This window comes from Oncorhynchus keta, chromosome 13 (assembly GCF_023373465.1).
Source record: "Oncorhynchus keta strain PuntledgeMale-10-30-2019 chromosome 13, Oket_V2, whole genome shotgun sequence".
In the NCBI taxonomy this organism is placed as follows: domain Eukaryota; kingdom Metazoa; phylum Chordata; class Actinopteri; order Salmoniformes; family Salmonidae; genus Oncorhynchus; species Oncorhynchus keta.
The window spans coordinates 26839132-26858102 of NC_068433.1; the positions used below are offsets into that span (position 1 = coordinate 26839132).

At 46.4% G+C, this 18971-nt stretch overlaps 1 protein-coding gene and 1 long non-coding RNA gene across 6 annotated transcripts in view; both read right to left on the reverse strand.

Moving 5' to 3' along the window:
• The window catches only part of LOC127906765 (uncharacterized), a 10130-nt gene extending 7383 nt beyond the window's left edge, over positions 1-2747 (reverse strand). For all 5 annotated transcript variants that reach the window (XR_008062797.1, XR_008062798.1, XR_008062795.1 and 2 more), the window contains exons 1-2: positions 2666-2747; positions 2404-2623 (exon numbers count right to left, since the gene is read on the reverse strand). This is a non-coding gene — a long non-coding RNA (uncharacterized LOC127906765). The remainder of the gene's footprint in view (positions 1-2403; positions 2624-2665) is intronic.
• Positions 1-18971, reverse strand: part of LOC118373068 (ras-related protein Rab-14) — a 107710-nt gene that overhangs the window by 81917 nt on the left and 6822 nt on the right. The window contains exons 2-4 of the mRNA XM_052459884.1: positions 14442-14500; positions 13354-13407; positions 6647-6824 (exon numbers count right to left, since the gene is read on the reverse strand). Coding sequence (XP_052315844.1) covers positions 6647-6824; positions 13354-13407; positions 14442-14493 — 284 coding nt within the window. The 5' untranslated portion in view covers positions 14494-14500. The remainder of the gene's footprint in view (positions 1-6646; positions 6825-13353; positions 13408-14441; positions 14501-18971) is intronic.

The following is an 18971-nucleotide window of genomic DNA, read 5'->3' on the forward strand; positions in this document are numbered from 1 at the left end:
GTGTGTACCTGGTGATGTCATAGACCATGAGTGTGTGTGTGTGTGTGTGTGTGTGTGTGGTGATGTCATAGACCATGAGTGTGTGTGTGTGTGTGTGTGTGTACCTGGTGATGTCATAGACCATGAGTGTGTGTGTGTGTGTGTGTGTGTACCTGGTGATGTCATAGACCATGAGTGTGTGTGTGTGTGTGTACCTGGTGATGTCATAGACCATGAGTGTGTGTGTGTGTGTGTGTACCTGGTGATGTCATAGACCATGAGTGTGTGTGTGTGTGTGTACCTGGTGATGTCATAGACCATGAGTGTGTGTGTGTGTGTACCTGGTGATGTCATAGACCATGAGTGTGTGTGTGTGTGTGTGTGTGTACCTGGTGATGTCATAGACCATGAGTGTGTGTGTGTGTGTGTGTGTACCTGGTGATGTCATAGACCATGAGTGTGTGTGTGAGTGTGTGTGTGTGTGTGTGTGTGTGTACCTGTACCTGGTGATGTCATAGACCATGAGTGAGTGTGTGTGTGTGTGTGTGTGTGATGTCATAGACCATGTGTGTGTGTGTGTGTGTGTGTGTGTACCTGGTGATGTCATAGACCATGTGTGTGTGTGTGTGTGTACCTGGTGATGTCATAGACCATGAGTGTGTGTGTGTGTGTGTGTACCTGGTGATGTCATAGACCATGAGTGTGTGTGTGTGTGTACCTGGTGATGTCATAGACCATGAGTGTGTGTGTGTGTGTGTGTGTGTACCTGGTGATGTCATAGACCATGAGTGTGTGTGTGTGTGTGTGTGTACCTGGTGATGTCATAGACCATGAGTGTGTGTGTGTGTGTGTGTGTACCTGGTGATGTCATAGACCATGAGTGTGTGTGTGTGTGTGTGTGTGTGTACCTGGTGATGTCATAGACCATGAGTGTGTGTGTGTGTGTACCTGGTGATGTCATAGACCATGAGTGTGTGTGTGTGTGTGTGTGTGTGTGTGTACCTGGTGATGTCATAGACCATGAGTGTGTGTGTGTGTGTGTGTGTGTCATAGACCATGAGTGTGTGTGTGTGTGTGTGTGTACCTGGTGATGTCATAGACCATGAGTGTGTGTGTGTGTGTGTGTACCTGGTGATGTCATAGACCATGAGTGTGTGTGTGTGTGTGTGTGTACCTGGTGATGTCATAGACCATGAGTGTGTGTGTGTGTGTGTGTGTGTACCTGGTGATGTCATAGACCATGAGTGTGTGTGTGTGTGTGTACCTGGTGATGTCATAGACCATGAGTGTGTGTGTGTGTGTGTACCTGGTGATGTCACCTGGTGATGTCATAGACCATGAGTGTGTGTGTGTGTGTGTGTGTGTACCTGGTGATGTCATAGACCATGAGTGTGTGTGTGTGTGTGTGTGTGTGTGTGTGTACCTGGTGATGTCATAGACCATGAGTGTGTGTGTGTGTGTGTGTACCTGGTGATGTCATAGACCATGAGTGTGTGTGTGTGTGTGTGTGTGTGTGTGTACCTGGTGATGTCATAGACCATGAGTGTGTGTGTGTGTGTGTGTGTACTGGTGATGTCATAGACCATGAGTGTGTGTGTGTGTGTGTGTACCTGGTGATGTCATAGACCATGAGTGTGTTGTGTGTGTGTGTGTACCTGGTGATGTCATAGACCATGATGAGTGTGTGTGTGTGTGTGTGTGTGTGTGTGTACCTGGTGATGTCATAGACCATGAGTGTGTGTGTGTGTGTGTGTACCTGGTGATGTCATAGACCATGAGTGTGTGTGTGTGTGTGTGTGTACCTGTGATGTCATAGACCATGAGTGTGTGTGTGTGTGTGTGTACCTGGTGATGTCATAGACCATGAGTGTGTGTGTGTGTGTGTGTGTGTCACCTGGTGATGTCATAGACCATGAGTGTGTGTGTGTGTGTGTGTGTGTACCTGGTGATGTCATAGACCATGAGTGTGTGTGTGTGTGTGTGTGTGTGTGTGTGTGGTGATGTCATAGACCATGAGTGTGTGTGTGTGTGTGTGTGTACCTGGTGATGTCATAGACCATGAGTGTGTGTGTGTGTGTGTACCTGGTGATGTCATAGACCATGAGTGTGTGTGTGTGTGTGTGTGGTGATGTCATGACCATGAGTGAGTGTGTGTGTGTGTGTACCTGGTGATGTCATGACCATGTGTGTGTGTGTGTGTGTGTGTACCTGGTGATGTCATAGACCATGAGTGTGTGTGTGTGTGTGTGTGTGTGTGTGTGTGTGTACCTGGTGATGTCATAGACCATGAGTGTGTGTGTGTGTGTGTACCTGGTGATGTCATAGACCATGAGAGAGTGTGTGTGTGTGTACCTGGTGATGTCATAGACCATGAGAGAGTGTGTGTGTGTCATAGACCATGAGAGTGTGTGTGTGTGTGTGTACCTGGTGATGTCATAGACCATGAGAGAGTGTGTGTGTGTGTGTACCTGGTGATGTCATAGACCATGAGAGAGTGTGTGTGTGTGTGTACCTGGTGATGTCATAGACCATGAGAGAGTGTGTGTGTGTGTGTACCTGGTGATGTCATAGACCATGAGAGAGTGTGTGTGTGTGTGTACCTGGTGATGTCATAGACCATGAGAGAGTGTGTGTGTGTGTGTACCTGGTGATGTCATAGACCATGAGAGTGTGTGTGTGTGTGTACCTGGTGATGTCATAGACCATGAGAGAGTGTGTGTGTGTGTGTACCTGGTGATGTCATAGACCATGAGAGAGTGTGTGTGTGTGTGTGTGTACCTGGTGATGTCCTGGTGATGTCATAGACCATGAGAGAGTGTGTGTGTGTGTGTGTACCTGGTGATGTCATAGACCATGAGAGTGTGTGTGTGTGTGTGTGTGTACCTGGTGATGTCATAGACCATGAGAGAGTGTGTGTGTGTGTGTGTACCTGGTGATGTCATAGACCATGAGAGTGTGTGTGTGTGTGTGTGTGTGTACCTGGTGATGTCATAGACCATGAGTGTGAGTGTGTGTGTGTGTGTGTACCTGGTGATGTCATAGACCATGAGTGTGTGTGTGTGTGTGTGTGTGTGTGTACCTGGTGATGTCATAGACCATGAGTGTGTGTGTGTGTGTGTGTGTGTGTGTGTACCTGGTGATGTCATAGACCATGAGTGTGTGTGTGTGTGTGTGTGTGTGTACCTGGTGATGTCATAGACCATGAGTGTGTGTGTGTGTGTGTGTGTGTACCTGGTGATGTCATAGACCATGAGTGTGTGTGTGTGTGTGTGGTGATGTCATACCTGGTGATGTCATGTGTGTGTACCTGGTGATGTCATGTGTGTGTGTGTGTGTGTACCTGGTGATGTCATAGACCATGAGTGTGTGTGTGTGATGTGACCATGTGTACCTGGTGATGTCATAGACCGTGAGTGTGTGTGTGTGTGTGTGTACCTGGTGATGTCATAGACCATGAGTGTGTGTGTGTGTGTGTGTGTGTACCTGGTGATGTCATGAGACCATGAGTGTGTGTGTGTGTGTGTGTGTGTGGTGATGTCATAGACCATAGACCATGTGTGTGTGTGTGTGTGTGTGTGTGTGTGTGTGTGTGTGTGTGTGGTGATGTCATAGACCATGAGTGTGTGTGTGTGTGTGTGTGTACCTGGTGATGTCATAGACCATGAGTGTGTGTGTGTGTGTGTGTGTGTGTGTGGTGATGTCATAGACCATGAGTGTGTGTGTGTGTGTGTGTGTGGTGATGTGGTGATGTCAGACCATGAGTGTGTGTGTGTGTGTGTGTGTGTACCTGGTGATGTCATAGACCATGAGTGTGTGTGTGTGTGTGTGTGTGTGTACCTGGTGATGTCATAGACCATGAGTGTGTGTGTGTGTGTGTGTGTGTGTACCTGGTGATGTCATAGACCATGAGTGTGTGTGTGTGTGTGTGTACCTGGTGATGTCATAGACCATGAGTGTGTGTGGTGTGTGTGTGTGTGTGTGTGTGTGTGTGTGTGTGTGTGTGTGTGTACCTGGTGATGTCATAGACCATGAGTGTGTGTGTGTGTGTGTGTGTACCTGGTGATGTCATAGACCATGAGAGTGTGAGTGTGTGTGTGTGTGTGTGTGTGTACCTGTGTCATAGACCATGAGTGTGTGTGTGTGTGTGTGTGTGTGTGTACCTGGTGATGTCATAGACCATGAGTGTGTGTGTGTGTGTGTGTGTACCTGGTGATGTCATAGACCATGAGTGTGTGTGTGTGTGTGTGTGTGTGTGTACCTGGTGATGTCATAGACCATGAGTGTGTGTGTGTGTGTGTGTGTGTGTGTGTGTGTGTGTGTGTGTGTGTGTGTGTGTGTGTGTGTACCTGGTGATGTCTTAGACAGTGAGTGTGTGTGTGTGTGTGTGTGTGTACCTGGTGATGTCATAGACCATGAGTGTGTGTGTGTGTGTGTGTGTGTGTACCTGGTGATGTCATAGACCATGAGTGTGTGTGTGTGTGTGTGTACCTGGTGATGTCATAGACCATGAGTGTGAGTGTGTGTGTGTGTACCTGGTGATGTCACCTGGTGATGTCATAGACCATGAGTGTGTGTGTGTGTGTGTGTGTGTGTGTGTGTGCGTGTGTGTGCCTGGTGATGTCATAGACCATGAGTGTGTGTGTGTGAAATCTCGCGTCTTGTGACGGCCGGCCGCCCAACAACCTGCCCTCTCGACCCTATCCCCTCCTCTCTTCTCCAGACCATTTCCGGAGACCTTCTCCCTTACCTCACCTCGCTCATCAACTCATCCCTGACCGCTGGCTACGTCCCTTCCGTCTTCAAGAGAGCGAGAGTTGCACCCCTTCTGAAAAAACCTACACTCGATCCCTCCGATGTCAACAACTAGACCAGTATCCCTTCTTTCTTTTCTCTCCAAAACTCTTGAACGTGCCGTCCTTGGCCAGCTCTCCCGCTATCTCTCTCAGAATGACCTTCTTGATCCAAATCAGTCAGGTTTCAAGACTAGTCATTCAACTGAGACTGCTCTTCTCTGTATCACGGAGGCGCTCCGCACCGCTAAAGCTAACTCTCTCTCCTCTGCTCTCATCCTTCTAGACCTATCGGCTGCCTTCGATACTGTGAACCATCAGATCCTCCTCTCCACCCTCTCCGAGTTGGGCATCTCCGGCGCGGCCCACGCTTGGATTGCGTCCTACCTGACAGGTCGCTCCTACCAGGTGGCGTGGCGAGAATCTCCTCACCACGCGCTCTCACCACTCTGTTCTACGCCCTCTCCTATTCTCGCTATACACCAAGTCACTTGGCTCTGTCATAACCTCACATGGTCTCTCCTATCATTGCTATGCAGACGACACACAATTAATCTTCTCCTTTCCCCCTTCTGATGACCAGGTGGCGACCGCATCTCTGCATGTCTGGCAGACATATCAGTGTGGATGACGGATCACCACCTCAAGCTGAACCTCGGCAAGACGGAGCTGCTCTTCCTCCCGGGGAAGGACTGCCCGTTCCATGATCTCGCCATCACGGTTGACAACTCCATTGTGTCCTCCTCCCAGAGCGCTAAGAACCTTGGCGTGATCCTGGACAACACCCTGTCGTTCTCAACTAACATCAAGGCGGTGGCCCGTTCCTGTAGGTTCATGCTCTACAACATCCGCAAAGTACAACCCTGCCTCACACAGGAAGCGGCGCAGGTCCTAATCCAGGCACTTGTCATCTCCCGTCTGGATTACTGCAACTCGCTGTTGGCTGGGCTCCCTGCCTGTGCCATTAAACCCCTACAACTCATCCAGAACGCCGCAGCCCGTCTGGTGTTCAACCTTCCCAAGTTCTCTCACGTCACCCCGCTCCTCCGCTCTCTCCACTGGCTTCCAGTTGAAGCTCGCATCCGCTACAAGACCATGGTGCTTGCCTACGGAGCTGTGAGGGGAACGGCACCTCAGTACCTCCAGGCTCTGATCAGGCCCTACACCCAAACAAGGGCACTGCGTTCATCCACCTCTGGCCAGCTCGCCTCCCTACCACTGAGGAAGTACAGTTCCCGCTCAGCCCAGTCAAAACTGTTCGCTGCTCTGGCTCCCCAATGGTGGAACACACTCCCTCACGACGCCAGGACAGCGGAGTCAATCACCACCTTCCGGAGACACCTGAAACCCCACCTCTTTAAGGAATACCTAGGATAGGATAAAGTAATCCTTCTCATCCCCCCCCTTAAAATATTTAGATGCACTATTGTAAAGTGGCTGTTCCACTGGATGTAATAAGGTGAATGCACCAATTTGTAAGTCGCTCTGGATAAGAGCGTCTGCTAAATGACTTAAATGTAAATGTAAATGTACCTGATGATGTCATAGACCATGAGTGTGTGTGTGTGTGTGTGTACCTGGTGATGTCATAGACCATGAGAGTGTGTGTGTGTGTGTGTGTACCTGGTGATGTCATAGACCATGTGTGTGTGTGTGTGTGTGTGTGTGTACCTGGTGATGTCATAGACCATGTGTGTGTGTGTGTGTGTGTGTGTGTGTACCTGGTGATGTCATAGACCATGAGTGTGTGTGTGTGTACCTGGTGATGTCATAGACCATGAGTGTGTGTGTGTGTACCTGGTGATGTCATAGACCATGAGTGTGTGTGTGTGTACCTGGTGATGTCATAGACCATGAGTGTGTGTGTGTGTGTGTACCTGGTGATGTCATAGACCATGAGTGCGCCCGCGGCCCCCCTGTAGTAACTACGCGTGACGGCCCTGAAGCGCTCCTGGCCCGCCGTGTCCCAGATCTGCAGCTTGATCTTCTGGCCGCTCACCTCGATTATCCTTGTGCCAAACTCCACGCCGATCGTATGTGGGCAGTCCGCCATGACTGGAGGAGACAGAGAGATCGGGAAAAGGCACTGGTTGTTTGGCTCGGCAAGGAGGAATCTAATGAGGTTCCCCTAAATCCTACAGACATTTATTTAAATCAAAGATGGCAGTGGAATTAATTCTCACATATTAACAAGAGTCATGAGGAGCCTCAATGGAATGAACCACATCTCCCATCATGCAAGACTGACTCAGTAAATCGTCTCCTCCCTTCTCTCTGGAGTGTGAACAATCCGAAATTCCTTTTTGATACTGTCGCAAAGCTAACTAAAAAGCTGCATTCCCCAAGAGAGGATGTCTTTCATGTGTCGGGGGGCTAGGGTCAGTTTGTTATAGCTGGAGTACTTCTCCTGTCCTATCCGGTGTCCTGTGTGAATTTAAGTATGCTCTTTCTTTCTCTCGGAGGACCTGAGCCCTAGGACCATGCCTCAGGACTACCTGACAAGATGACTCCTTGCTGTCCCCAGTCCACCTGGCCGTGCTGCTGCTCCAGTTTCAACTGTTCTGCCTGTGATTATTATTATTTGACCATGCTGGTCATTTATGAACATTTGAACATCTCGGCCATGTTCTGTTATAATCTCCACCCGGCACAGCCAGAAGAGGACTGGCCACCCCACATAGCCTGGTTCCTCTCTAGGTTTCTTCCTAGGTTTTGGCCTTTCTAGGGAGTTATTCCTAGCCACCATGCTTCTACACCTGCATTGCTTGCTGTTTGGGGTTTTAGGCTGGGTTTCTGTACAGCACTTTGAGATATCAGCTGATGTATGAAGGGCTATATAAATACATTTGATTTGATTTTGTGATTAGATCAGACTGACTCAGTAGACAGAACACTTCCTCAGCCTGCCTCGTCTCCTCCCTTCTCTCTGGAGTGTGATTAGATCAGATTGCTGTGATTAAGCTGTCTCTCTAAACCTAACGTCACTGAGCCTCTCACATTAAACCACTATCTTTCCTGTCATTTATTCATCTTGACAAACATGTGGAGCAGACAGGGGTGCACACTAAACCATGTGGAGCAGACAGGGGGGGCACACTAAACCATGTGGAGCAGACAGGGGGGGCACACTAAACCATGTGGAGCAGACAGGGGGCACACTAAACCATGTGGAGCAGACAGGGGGCACACTAAACCATGTGGAGCAGACAGGGGGGCACACTAAACCATGTGGAGCAGACAGGGGGGCACACTAAACCATGTGGAGCAGACAGGGGGGCACACTAAACCATGTGGAGCAGACAGGGGGGCACACTAAACCATGTGGAGCAGACAGGGGGGCACACTAAACCATGTGGAGCAGACAGGGGGCACACTAAACCATGTGGAGCAGACAGGGGGCAAACTAAACCATGTGGAGCAAACAGGGGGCACACTAAACCATGTGGAGCAGACAGGGGGCACACTAAACCATGTGGAGCAGACAGGGGGCACACTAAACCATGTGGAGCAGACAGGGGGCACACTAAACCATGTGGAGCAGACAGGGGGCACACTAAACCATGTGGAGCAGACAGGGGGCACACTAAACCATGTGGAGCAGACAGGGGGCAAACTAAGCCATGTGGAGCAGACAGGGGGCACACTAAACCATGTGGAGCAGACAGGGGGGCACACTAAACCATGTGGAGCAGACAGGGGGGGGCACACTAAACCATGTGGAGCAGACAGGGGGGCACACTAAACCATGTGGAGCAGACAGGGGGGCACACTAAACCATGTGGAGCAGACAGGGGGGCACACTAAACCATGTGGAGCAGACAGGGGGGCACACAAAACCATGTGGAGCAGACAGGGGGGCACACTAAACCATGTGGAGCAGACAGGGGGGCACACTAAACCATGTGGAGCAGACAGGGGGGCACACTAAACCATGTGGAGCAGACAGGGGGGCACACTAAACCATGTGGAGCAGACAGGGGGCAAACTAAACCATGTGGAGCAGACAGGGGGCACACTAAACCATGTGGAGCAGACAGGGGGCACACTAAACCATGTGGAGCAGACAGGGGGCACACTAAACCATGTGGAGCAGACAGGGGGCACACTAAACCATGTGGAGCAGACAGGGGGCACACTAAACCATGTGGAGCAGACAGGGGGCACACTAAACCATGTGGAGCAGACAGGGGGCACACTAAACCATGTGGAGCAGACAGGGGGCACACTAAACCATGTGGAGCAGACAGGGGGCACACTAAACCATGTGGAGCAGACAGGGGGCACACTAAACCATGTGGAGCAGACAGGGGGCACACTAAACCATGTGGAGCAGACAGGGGGCACACTAAACCATGTGGAGCAGACAGGGGGCACACTAAACCATGTGGAGCAGACATGGGTGCACACTAAACCATGTGGAGCAGACAGGGGGGCACACCAAACCATGTGGAGCAGACAGGGGGGCACACCAAACCATGTGGAGCAGACAGGGGGGCACACCAAACCATGTGGAGCAGACAGGGGGGCACACTAAACCATGTGGAGCAGACAGGGGGCACAATAAACCATGTGGAGCAGACAGGGGGGCACACTAAACCATGTGGAGCAGACAGGGGGGCACACTAAACCATGTGGAGCAGACAGGGGGCACACTAAACCATGTGGAGCAGACAGGGGGCACACTAAACCATGTGGATCAGACGGGGGGGCACTAAACCATGTAGAGCAGACAGGGGGCACACTAAACCATGTGGAGCAGACAGGGGGGCACACTAAACCATGTGGAGCAGACAGGGGGCACACTAAACCATGTGGAGCAGACAGGGGGGGCACACTAAACCATGTGGAGCAGACAGGGGGGCACACTAAACCATGTGGAGCAGACAGGGGGGCACACCAAACCATGTGGAGCAGACAGGGGGGGGGGCACAATAAACCATGTGGAGCAGACAGGGGGGCACACTAAACCATGTGGAGCAGACAGGGGGCACACTAAACCATGTGGAGCAGACAGGGGGGGCACACTAAACCATGTGGAGCAGACAGGGGGGGCACACTAAACCATGTGAAGCAGACGGGGGGGCACTAAACCATGTAGAGCAGACAGGGGGGCACACTAAACCATGTGGAGCAGACAGGGGGCTCACTAAACCATGTGGAGCAGACAGGGGGCACACTAAACCATGTGGAGCAGACAGGGGGGGGGCACTAAACCATGTAGAGCAGACAGGGGGCACACTAAACCATGTGGAGCAGACAGGGGGACACACTACAAGATTATTCTCTTGGTTCTTCTCTTCTTCTACTGGTCCTTCTGTAGCTCAGTTGGTAGAGCATGGCGCTTGTAACGCCAGGGTAGTGGGTTCGATTCCCGGGATCACCCATACGTAGAATGTATGCACACATGACTGTAAGTCGCTTTGGATAAAAGCGTCTGCTAAATGGCATTTTTTGGTCGTGAGGATTCTCCATACCACGCGGCCAAAACAATGATGTGATTAGACTTAACGTACCAGAACGAGCGGTGACTCAAAGCAGTCGCAAATATTTTTTGTCAGATATTCATGCTTGCCATACAGAGTTGAAATTAGAGGTCGACCGATTAATTAGGGCCGATTTCAAGTTATAACAATCGGTAATCTGCCTTTTTGGACGCCGATGACATTGCAATCCACGGGGAGACTGCGTGGCAGGCTGACCACCTGTTACGGGAGTGCATCATCAAAAGGACCGTGTGCCTGCAAAGAGTCAAGGTAAGTTGCTAGCTAGCATTAAACTTATCTTACAAAAAACAATCTTCACAATCACTATTTAACTACAGATGGTTGATGATATTACTAGGTTAACTAGCTTGTCCTGTGTTGCATATAATCAATGCAGTGCCTGTTAATTTATCATCGAATCACAGCCTACTTCAACTTTGCCAAATGGGTGATGATTTAACAAAAGAACATTTGCAAAAAAATACAATCGTTGCACAAATGTACCTAACCATAAACATCAATGCATTCCTTAAAATCAATACACAGAAGTATATATTTTTTAAACATGCATATTTAGTTAAAAGAAGGCAATATACATCACACTGTATATAGACTTTATTGTATTATCGACTGTGTGTTTGTTTACTCCATGTGTAACTCTGTTGTTGTTGTTTGTGTTGAACTGCTTTGCTTTATCTTGGCCAGGTCCCACAGGTTTAATTATTTATTTCAGATTTGATTTTGCTTAAAGGTAAAATAAAAAGTGTTCATTGTTCATTCAGTATTGTTGTAATTGTCACTATCAAATATATATCTTTTATTTTTATTTTTAAACAGCCCGATTAAATCGGTATCAGCAAATCGTAATTGGTTGACCTCTAGTTGAAATATTTAGCCTGTGAACAGAGGTATAAAATATATAATATTTGCTTGTGAACAGAGGTGTAATGATTTGACACTGGCTTTGGTTAAAGGCAAGTACAAATGCATACTAGTAGTCACATTCTGGGTGACGTGATACAACGTCTGGCGAACTCTCATTGGCTTTTGCTGGTCACTACGCTCAAATGTTCATTGCACATCTCACACTACAAGGTAGGGTGGCAGGTAGCCTAGTAGTAAGTGAAAGGTCGCTGGTTCGAATACCCGACCCGACAACGTGAAGAGTATGTTGATGTTCCTTTGTGCAAGGCACTTAACTCTAATTAGCTCAATGGGCGCCGTACTACTATGGCTGACCCTGTAAAAGAACACATTTCACTGCACAATGTGTGTGACAATAAATGTTTAAAAACATTGCCGATTGTGCTGATAAAATCAAGCATGTAAATATATCGGCATGTCTGGGACTACTCAAATACGGCATCGGTAGCACTCAGATTGTGTCTCTAACCCACTCACATTAAACGACCACCGGTGACGGCAGCGTGGCCTGAGTAGGCAACGACATGGGGATTTTGTCTCCGATCTCAAAAACTTGTCTGGGACAGCTTAATCAAGACCATGGTGCTTGCCTACGGAGCTGTGAGGGGAACGGCACCTCAGTACCTCCAGGCTCTGATCAGGCCCTACACCCAAACAAGGGCACTGCGTTCATCCACCTCTGGCCTGCTCGCCTCCCTACCACTGAGGAAGTACAGTTCCCGCTCAGCCCAGTCAAAACTGTTCGCTGCTCTGGCCCCCCAATGGTGGAACAAACTCCCTCACGACGCCAGGACAGCGGAGTCAATCACCACCTTCCGGAGACACCTGAAACCCCACCTCTTCAAGGAATACCTAGGATAGGGTAAGTAATCCTTCTCACCCCCCTAAAAGATTTAGATGCACTATTGTAAAGTGGCTGTTCCACTGGATGTCTTAAGGTGTATGCACCAATTTGTAAGTCGCTCTGGATAAGAGCGTCTGCTAAATGACTTAAATGTAATGTAAATGTAAATGTAAAATGTAGTAGTAGCATGTAGTGTACACCCAGCTTTACTGTAACTACACTCCCTCATTACCCTGCTCAATCTCCCTCTCGCTATAAACTACCATACAGAACAGCCTTCCTGTGACACAGCTAGCACTAACTGAAAGTATTAACAGAACCCATATACACATACAGTACGACAGGCACATCCCAACCACACAGAAAAATCAGGTGCTCTCGATCGTATACAGACACTTCACCTCCATTGTGAGGCAACAGAGAAGGCAGGTGGTATCAATTTCAGACTGGCAGATCAGCCTGACAGTTGTTTTTTACCACCTGCAATGTTACCCAGTGGCAGGGAGGAAGCCTTCAAACCTGACATTCAGCACTGACAATGCAGCAGCCTGTTCATTTAGAGCCTCTATGGGCCACTTGTATGACGAGACTGTGCCATGCAGGATGAGATGCGAGATAGACCAATGAAGAGCAGAGCAGAGCATCTGCACATACTGCTGCTAATACTGCCATAAAAATAAAAAAAATCATAGCCAGGCACTAAAATAGAACTTGGTTCTATAGTTGACACTTGACGCTCTGCAAGTCCTGCCTCTCCCATCTCCTCGTTGGTTTTTAGGAGCATATACCCACGTGGGTGATTGAAAGATGAACTGAGTTCCACACTCCAGTCCAGTTGGTAGTGTTAATGGACTTTAAAAGTTGGTTGCCAACCACCATATAAAGTCCACAGAAGGAGAGATTAGCTAGAAACAAATGAATTCATCCGATTAATTATCGGAGTAGAGAATACACAATTTTGTGTGACTCAAAATTCTACAAAGATCCAGAAAGAACAAAAACTAGTGCATTTCAGGTCAAATAACCCAATGTTAATGTCGAAGGACAAATTAGCTAGCAACAGCAAGCTAGCTAGCTAAATGGCCATGAATGTTTGTGTTTCAACCTGTCCTCTAATTTATATAGTTGGTTCAGAGTTCGCGTTGCTATTTCAACCTGCGTGTCCTGATCGTGTCTGTGGTGGATGGACAAAATCAACATGCGCGTGATGACAGACGCAGACTCGTGCCCGGTCTAGTCAGTGTGAGTCTGATGGCATCAGAGGGGATTTAGAGTAGATGGAGTCGGAGGGTTGGGTCTGTTTGGAGTCAGTGGGGAGCTGGGATGTACTTACATTTCTTCTCTGTGAACTGATGAAGCAAACACGACTTCCCTACCCCCATGTCCCCTATGGAGAGAGAAGAGGTGTTAGGATCCATGTTCAATCTCAACATAACATACAAGATGGAGACTATAATTTATCTAGGGAGGAGTTTTCCCTGACCACTTGGTCTGACCAGGAAAGACTCTGGGCCCTAGTTGTAGCAGATTCTATCTACACATGCGAGAGCACTTGAAGAGGCAGCATGAATAGGCCTGCAGGGCTTTGACTGAGTGGAAGGCTGGTATGGTTACCTCCAGTCGAGTGGGGGAGAGGACCTTTTGTTTGTTTAGGCCTATACACTAATGTCTGCTCTAGCTATGGGGCTAAAGTGGTGTGTAAAGTGTGTGTTTGTGTTGTATGACCACGTTTGATGTCTGCATAACAGACAGCAAACAAAAGAAGAACATGACAGAGCCTTTTGGCTATTCTCAAACAGGTCCACAATCAGACAAGGAAGGGAAATGTGTTGACAATAAGGTGGGGCTTTTAAGGCCTCAATGCACCACAGTAAACTACCTACAACTAGTTGGAGAGCTGTTGAGATAGTGATTTAACTGCCCTGTTTTAAAAAGGTCCCAAACAGATGGGAAAACACTATTTGGAAAAGTGGACCACCTCCGCAAATGTAAGCTATTTATGCTCATTACTCACTTTTTTTCTGTTAGTAATATAGACCAGACAGAAGGAGAGCAATAATTAATGTATTCATGTAATTTATTTATTAGCCTGCTCTAGTACATTGTTGGTTCATTATAACAAACCATTTAGCTTTGCTTAGGCTAGCTTCCTGGGAAAACAATTATTGATGAAAATGATTCAAGTCACTTTAGGTGGTAACCTCATACTACATACAAATAAGCTGCTGTGGATAGAGGTCATGGGTAGGGCCTGGGGTTTTAGTCTCTAGTCTCCTGATGGGAACTCTTCCAGGGATTATGTAGGGAGAGCAGCAGTAGCGTCTCACTGAGTTGTGTACTAAATGCAGCCACTGGGCGACCCACATACAGCACAGTAGTATACAAATACAGGCCTCCACTCCACTCCCTCAGCACACTTACCGATGATGATGTATTTGAAAATGTAGGAGTAGTTGTACGGTGCGGTGGCCATTGTGGCTCTGAAAGAGAGAGAGAGAACGCTTATAGGATTCAGAGACAATGTTTGTGTGTTTGTGGGTCTATGAATCAATTCTATCTGGTATCATGCAGAAACCACACATTATCAATACATTTTGTCTGTCGACATCACTCACAATCCCATTTAATTGTACAGTGCTTGGGCTGACCACACAATTACAGTGCCTTCAGAAAGTATTCATACCCCTTGACTTTTTCCACATTGAGTTACAGCATGATTTCAATTGATTTCTCACCCATCTACACACAGAAACTCCATCTTTTTTTTTTTCACCTTTATTTAACCAGGTAGGCAAGTTGAGAACAAGTTCTCATTTACAATTGCGACCTGGCCAAGATAAAGCAAAGCAGTTCGACAGATACAACGACACAGAGTTACACATGGAGTAAAACAAACATACAGTCAATAATACAGTATAAACAAGTCTATATACAATGTGAGCAAATTAGGTGAGAAGGGAGGTAAAGGCAAAAAAAGGCCATGGTGGCAAAGTAAATACAATATAGCAAGTAAAACACTGGAATGGTAGTTTTGCAATGGAAGAATGTGCAAAGTAGAAATAAAAATAATGGGGTGCAAAGGAGCAAAATAAATAAATTAATTAAATACAGTTGGGAAAGAGGTAGTTGTTTGGGCTAAATTATAGGTGGGCTATGTATAATGACAGTGAAAACATGTTTACAAATGTATTGAAAATTAAATACAGAAATCTAATTTACCTAAGTATTCACACCCCAAGGGATCAATACTTTGTATAAGCCTCTTTGGCAGCGATTACAGCTGTGAGTATTTCTGGGTAAGTCTAAGTGCTTTCCACACCTGGATTGTGGAACATTTGCCCATTATTCCTTTCAAAATTCTTTCAGCTTTGTCAAATTGGTTGTTGATCATTGCTAGACAACCATTTTCAGATCTTCCCATAGATTTTCAAGTAGATTTAATTCAAAACTGTAACTCGGCCACTCAGGAACATTCACTGTGTTCTTGGTAAGCAACTCCAGTGTTGATTTGGTCTTGTGTTTTAGGTTATTGTGCTGCTGAAAGGTGAATTAATATTCTAGTGTCCGGTGGAAAGCAGACTGAACCAGGTTTTCCTCTAGGATTTTGCCTGTGCTTTGCTCCATTCCATTTCTTTTTTATCCTGAAAAACTGTGTTGGATTTGCCCCAAACATAAAACTTTATATTCAGGACAAAAAGTTCATTGCTTTGCCACCTTTTTTGCAGTATTACTTTAATGCTAAACAGGATGCATGTTTTGGAATATCTTTGTATTCTGTAAAGGCTTTCACTTTGTTAATTAGGTAAGTAATGTGGAGTAACTACAATGTTGTTGATCCATACTCAGAGTTTAATGGGTTGACGGAGGAGACTGTTTTAAAGTCACCATCGACCTCATGGTGAAATCTCTGAGCGGTTTCCTTCCTCTCCAGTAACGGAGTTAGGAAGGACGCCTGTATCTTTGCAGTGACTGGGTGAATCGATACATCATTTTTTATTTTACCCATCTACCAATAGGTGTCCTTTGCGAGGCATTGGTAAACCTCTGGTCTTTGTGGTTGAATCGGTGTTGGAAATTCACTGCTCAACTGAAGGACCTTACAGATAATTGTATGTGTGGGGTACAGAGATGAGCCAAACTTTTAAAAATAACGTTCAACACTATTATAACACGCAGAGTGAGTTCATGCTACTTATGTGACTTAAGCAAATGTTTACTCCTGACCTTATTTAGGCTTGCAATAACAAAGGGGTTGAATACTTATTGACTCAAGATATTTCAGAGTTTCATTTTTAACTAATAAAAAAATCAAATTGAGAAACAACTCCTCTGACATTATGGGGTACTGTGTGACAAAAAAATCTAAACGTCATCATTTTAAATTCAAGATGTAACAACAAATTGTGGAAAAAGTCAAGGGGTGTGAATACTTTCAAAAGGAACTTTCTCTACTGCAACATTGTGTCTAGCTGCTCACCATTGCAACATTAGGCCTATGGATTTATCAATATGGTCAGTATTGTCACCATGTCTCAGAATGTACTATACAGACAGAGCAGCTGGTTTGCTGTCTGAGAAATAAACAGAATTCTAGGTAGGTATGAATCATTCCTGATTTCTCAAGATTCCCATCATGTGATTTCTCAGTTAGAAGGCAGGCCCAGCAGCACTGATCTCTCAAACATATTGGTAGGATTCAACCTCGTCTCAAAAAACCCACCCTAGGCAACAGTAACTAGGGTCTGGTTTCAATGATGGACTCCTCTGATAACTTCGATAAAGGAAAAATATTTTTCAGGGGTGGGTGCTCTTCAGAGACAACTCTCCCAACAAATCACAAGGCAGACATGCTAGAACGCTGCGATCCGAAACCAAAAGTTTACAAGCTAAACCTTTAGAGGTTTTAGTAAAGGTAGTAGTTGAGGCAAACTAGCCACTTGTGAAATGCACTCATTAAAAGTAACCTCTGATCTCCCTTTTGTTAGATTATTTGGTATTTTATTCAAACGGATAAGGCAGTGACATCGGCAGTAATGTAGTTGCTCTATGCCAAAAGAGTCCATCATTGAAACCAGCCCGTAGTCACTGTTGTGCCTAGGGTCTGGTTTGAGACTAGATTCAACACAGCTGGAGATGAAACCATCAGATAGCAATGTATCTGACCACAAAGTCAATATACAGTCAGTATCTTTAACTCCAATATCTATATGAAATGAATCTACATGGCCTAACCAAACCAATGTCTGTCCATCAAATCAGCATGAAGTCATCAAGCTTCAGACAACTGACACCGGCTTCGTCCCAATTAGGCCATCTCTTGTTCCTCCCAAAGTGTGCACTTGCTCACTGCCCTTCATTGATTTGAAAGGAAAAGACTGGAATAAAAAAAATATGGTGGAAATTCCCTCTAGCCCATGCCTTCACCAATCTAATTATTTTAGATTTGATGGAAGTAGTGAACAAGTATACACTTCAGGAGAACAGAAATATAATTTGGAGTCGGGACGTACTTTGTGGGCAGGTTGTGTAAAAGGACTAGACAATGGCCTAAGCCTAGATGAGGAAGCGAGGCCAAACAAGTACTCTCAGAGAGGCTGCAAAATCAGGCTGAGGCTCATCATAGATCACACATGCACGCACACATGGAGAGGGCCTGTCCGGGGAGTTATTCCAAGAAGCCGTAATCCTATTTACAACAGAACTATGGACTGTAACAAGATGAGATGCAGCAGAGCCAGACTCCTCGTTATTACCATCCCATGATGAACCTACAATCTGTAGTTTTCCATTACAATTAGGGATATGACAAACAGACAATTTTGTTTAACATTTAAACCAGGAGTTGGAAGCTAAATTGTTTTCTATTAGTTTCATTCTTAACAGAAACAATTTATTTTGTTCCCCCGAAATTCTGCGATCGGGGAGAGAGCGAGAGGGTGGAGGAGCCGAGGAGGAGGCTTTGCTTGAAGTGCTGGGCATCTTGTTATGACATGCATTAATGGAAGTGGTGTTGGAGGGCCAGTAGGCGGCACTCTTTCCTCTGGTCTAAAAGAATATCCCAATTCCCCAGGACAGTGATTGGAGACACTGCCCTGTGTAGGGTGCCGTCTTTCGGATGGGACGTTAAACGGGTGTCCTGACTCTCAAGGTCATTAAAGATCCAATGGCACTTATCGTAAGAGTAGGGGCGTTAACCCCGGTGTCCTGGCTAAATTCCCAATCTGGCCCTCAAACCATCACGGTCACCTAATAATCCCCAGTTTACAATTGGCTCATTAATCCCCATCTCCCCTGTAACTATTCCCCAGGTCGTTGCTGCAAATGAGAACGCGTTCTCAGTCAATTTACCTGGTAAAATAACAGATAAATTAGACCCACAGAATTATACCTACGAAGGAGCGGCTTCTATGGAGGAACTTCAATATCTTTGAACTTCCAACCAGAGCTAGCTAGCTAACAAGCTTATGTGTGCAGAGCGTAACCAGAATGAAAATAAACACGTCTTTTTGTAGTTAATAAATCCAATTTGAAACATGATAACTATAGTTTCCTTAATTAGCATTGAACAAGTTAGTCCATTGTTCTCTAATAAAAAAATCTCTAGTCCTAATTTCTGAATCACGCTTGTAATGTCAGTAGACTCCAGTAGCCTAAGTTTCGGAGGAGGCTGAAGCCTACACGCACTGGCAAAGATTTTCAGCTAGCAGGCAGGCACTGGAATAAGTTTGAGTGACAGAGTGAAGGCATTGCATAGGGGCTTTGCTGTGTTTTTTGGTGGCCTAAAATAAAAAATTAAATGTTTTTTAAAAAAAGTGTTATTTACCGGTTCACATGCTTTTAAAATGACGGTTCTGTTACAGAACAGTTTAGATCACTTTCGTTCCCGGTTCTGATCCTCAATTTTGGTTCCAAACACCGGTTTAAAAAACAGCCATTATTTTTTGTTTGTCT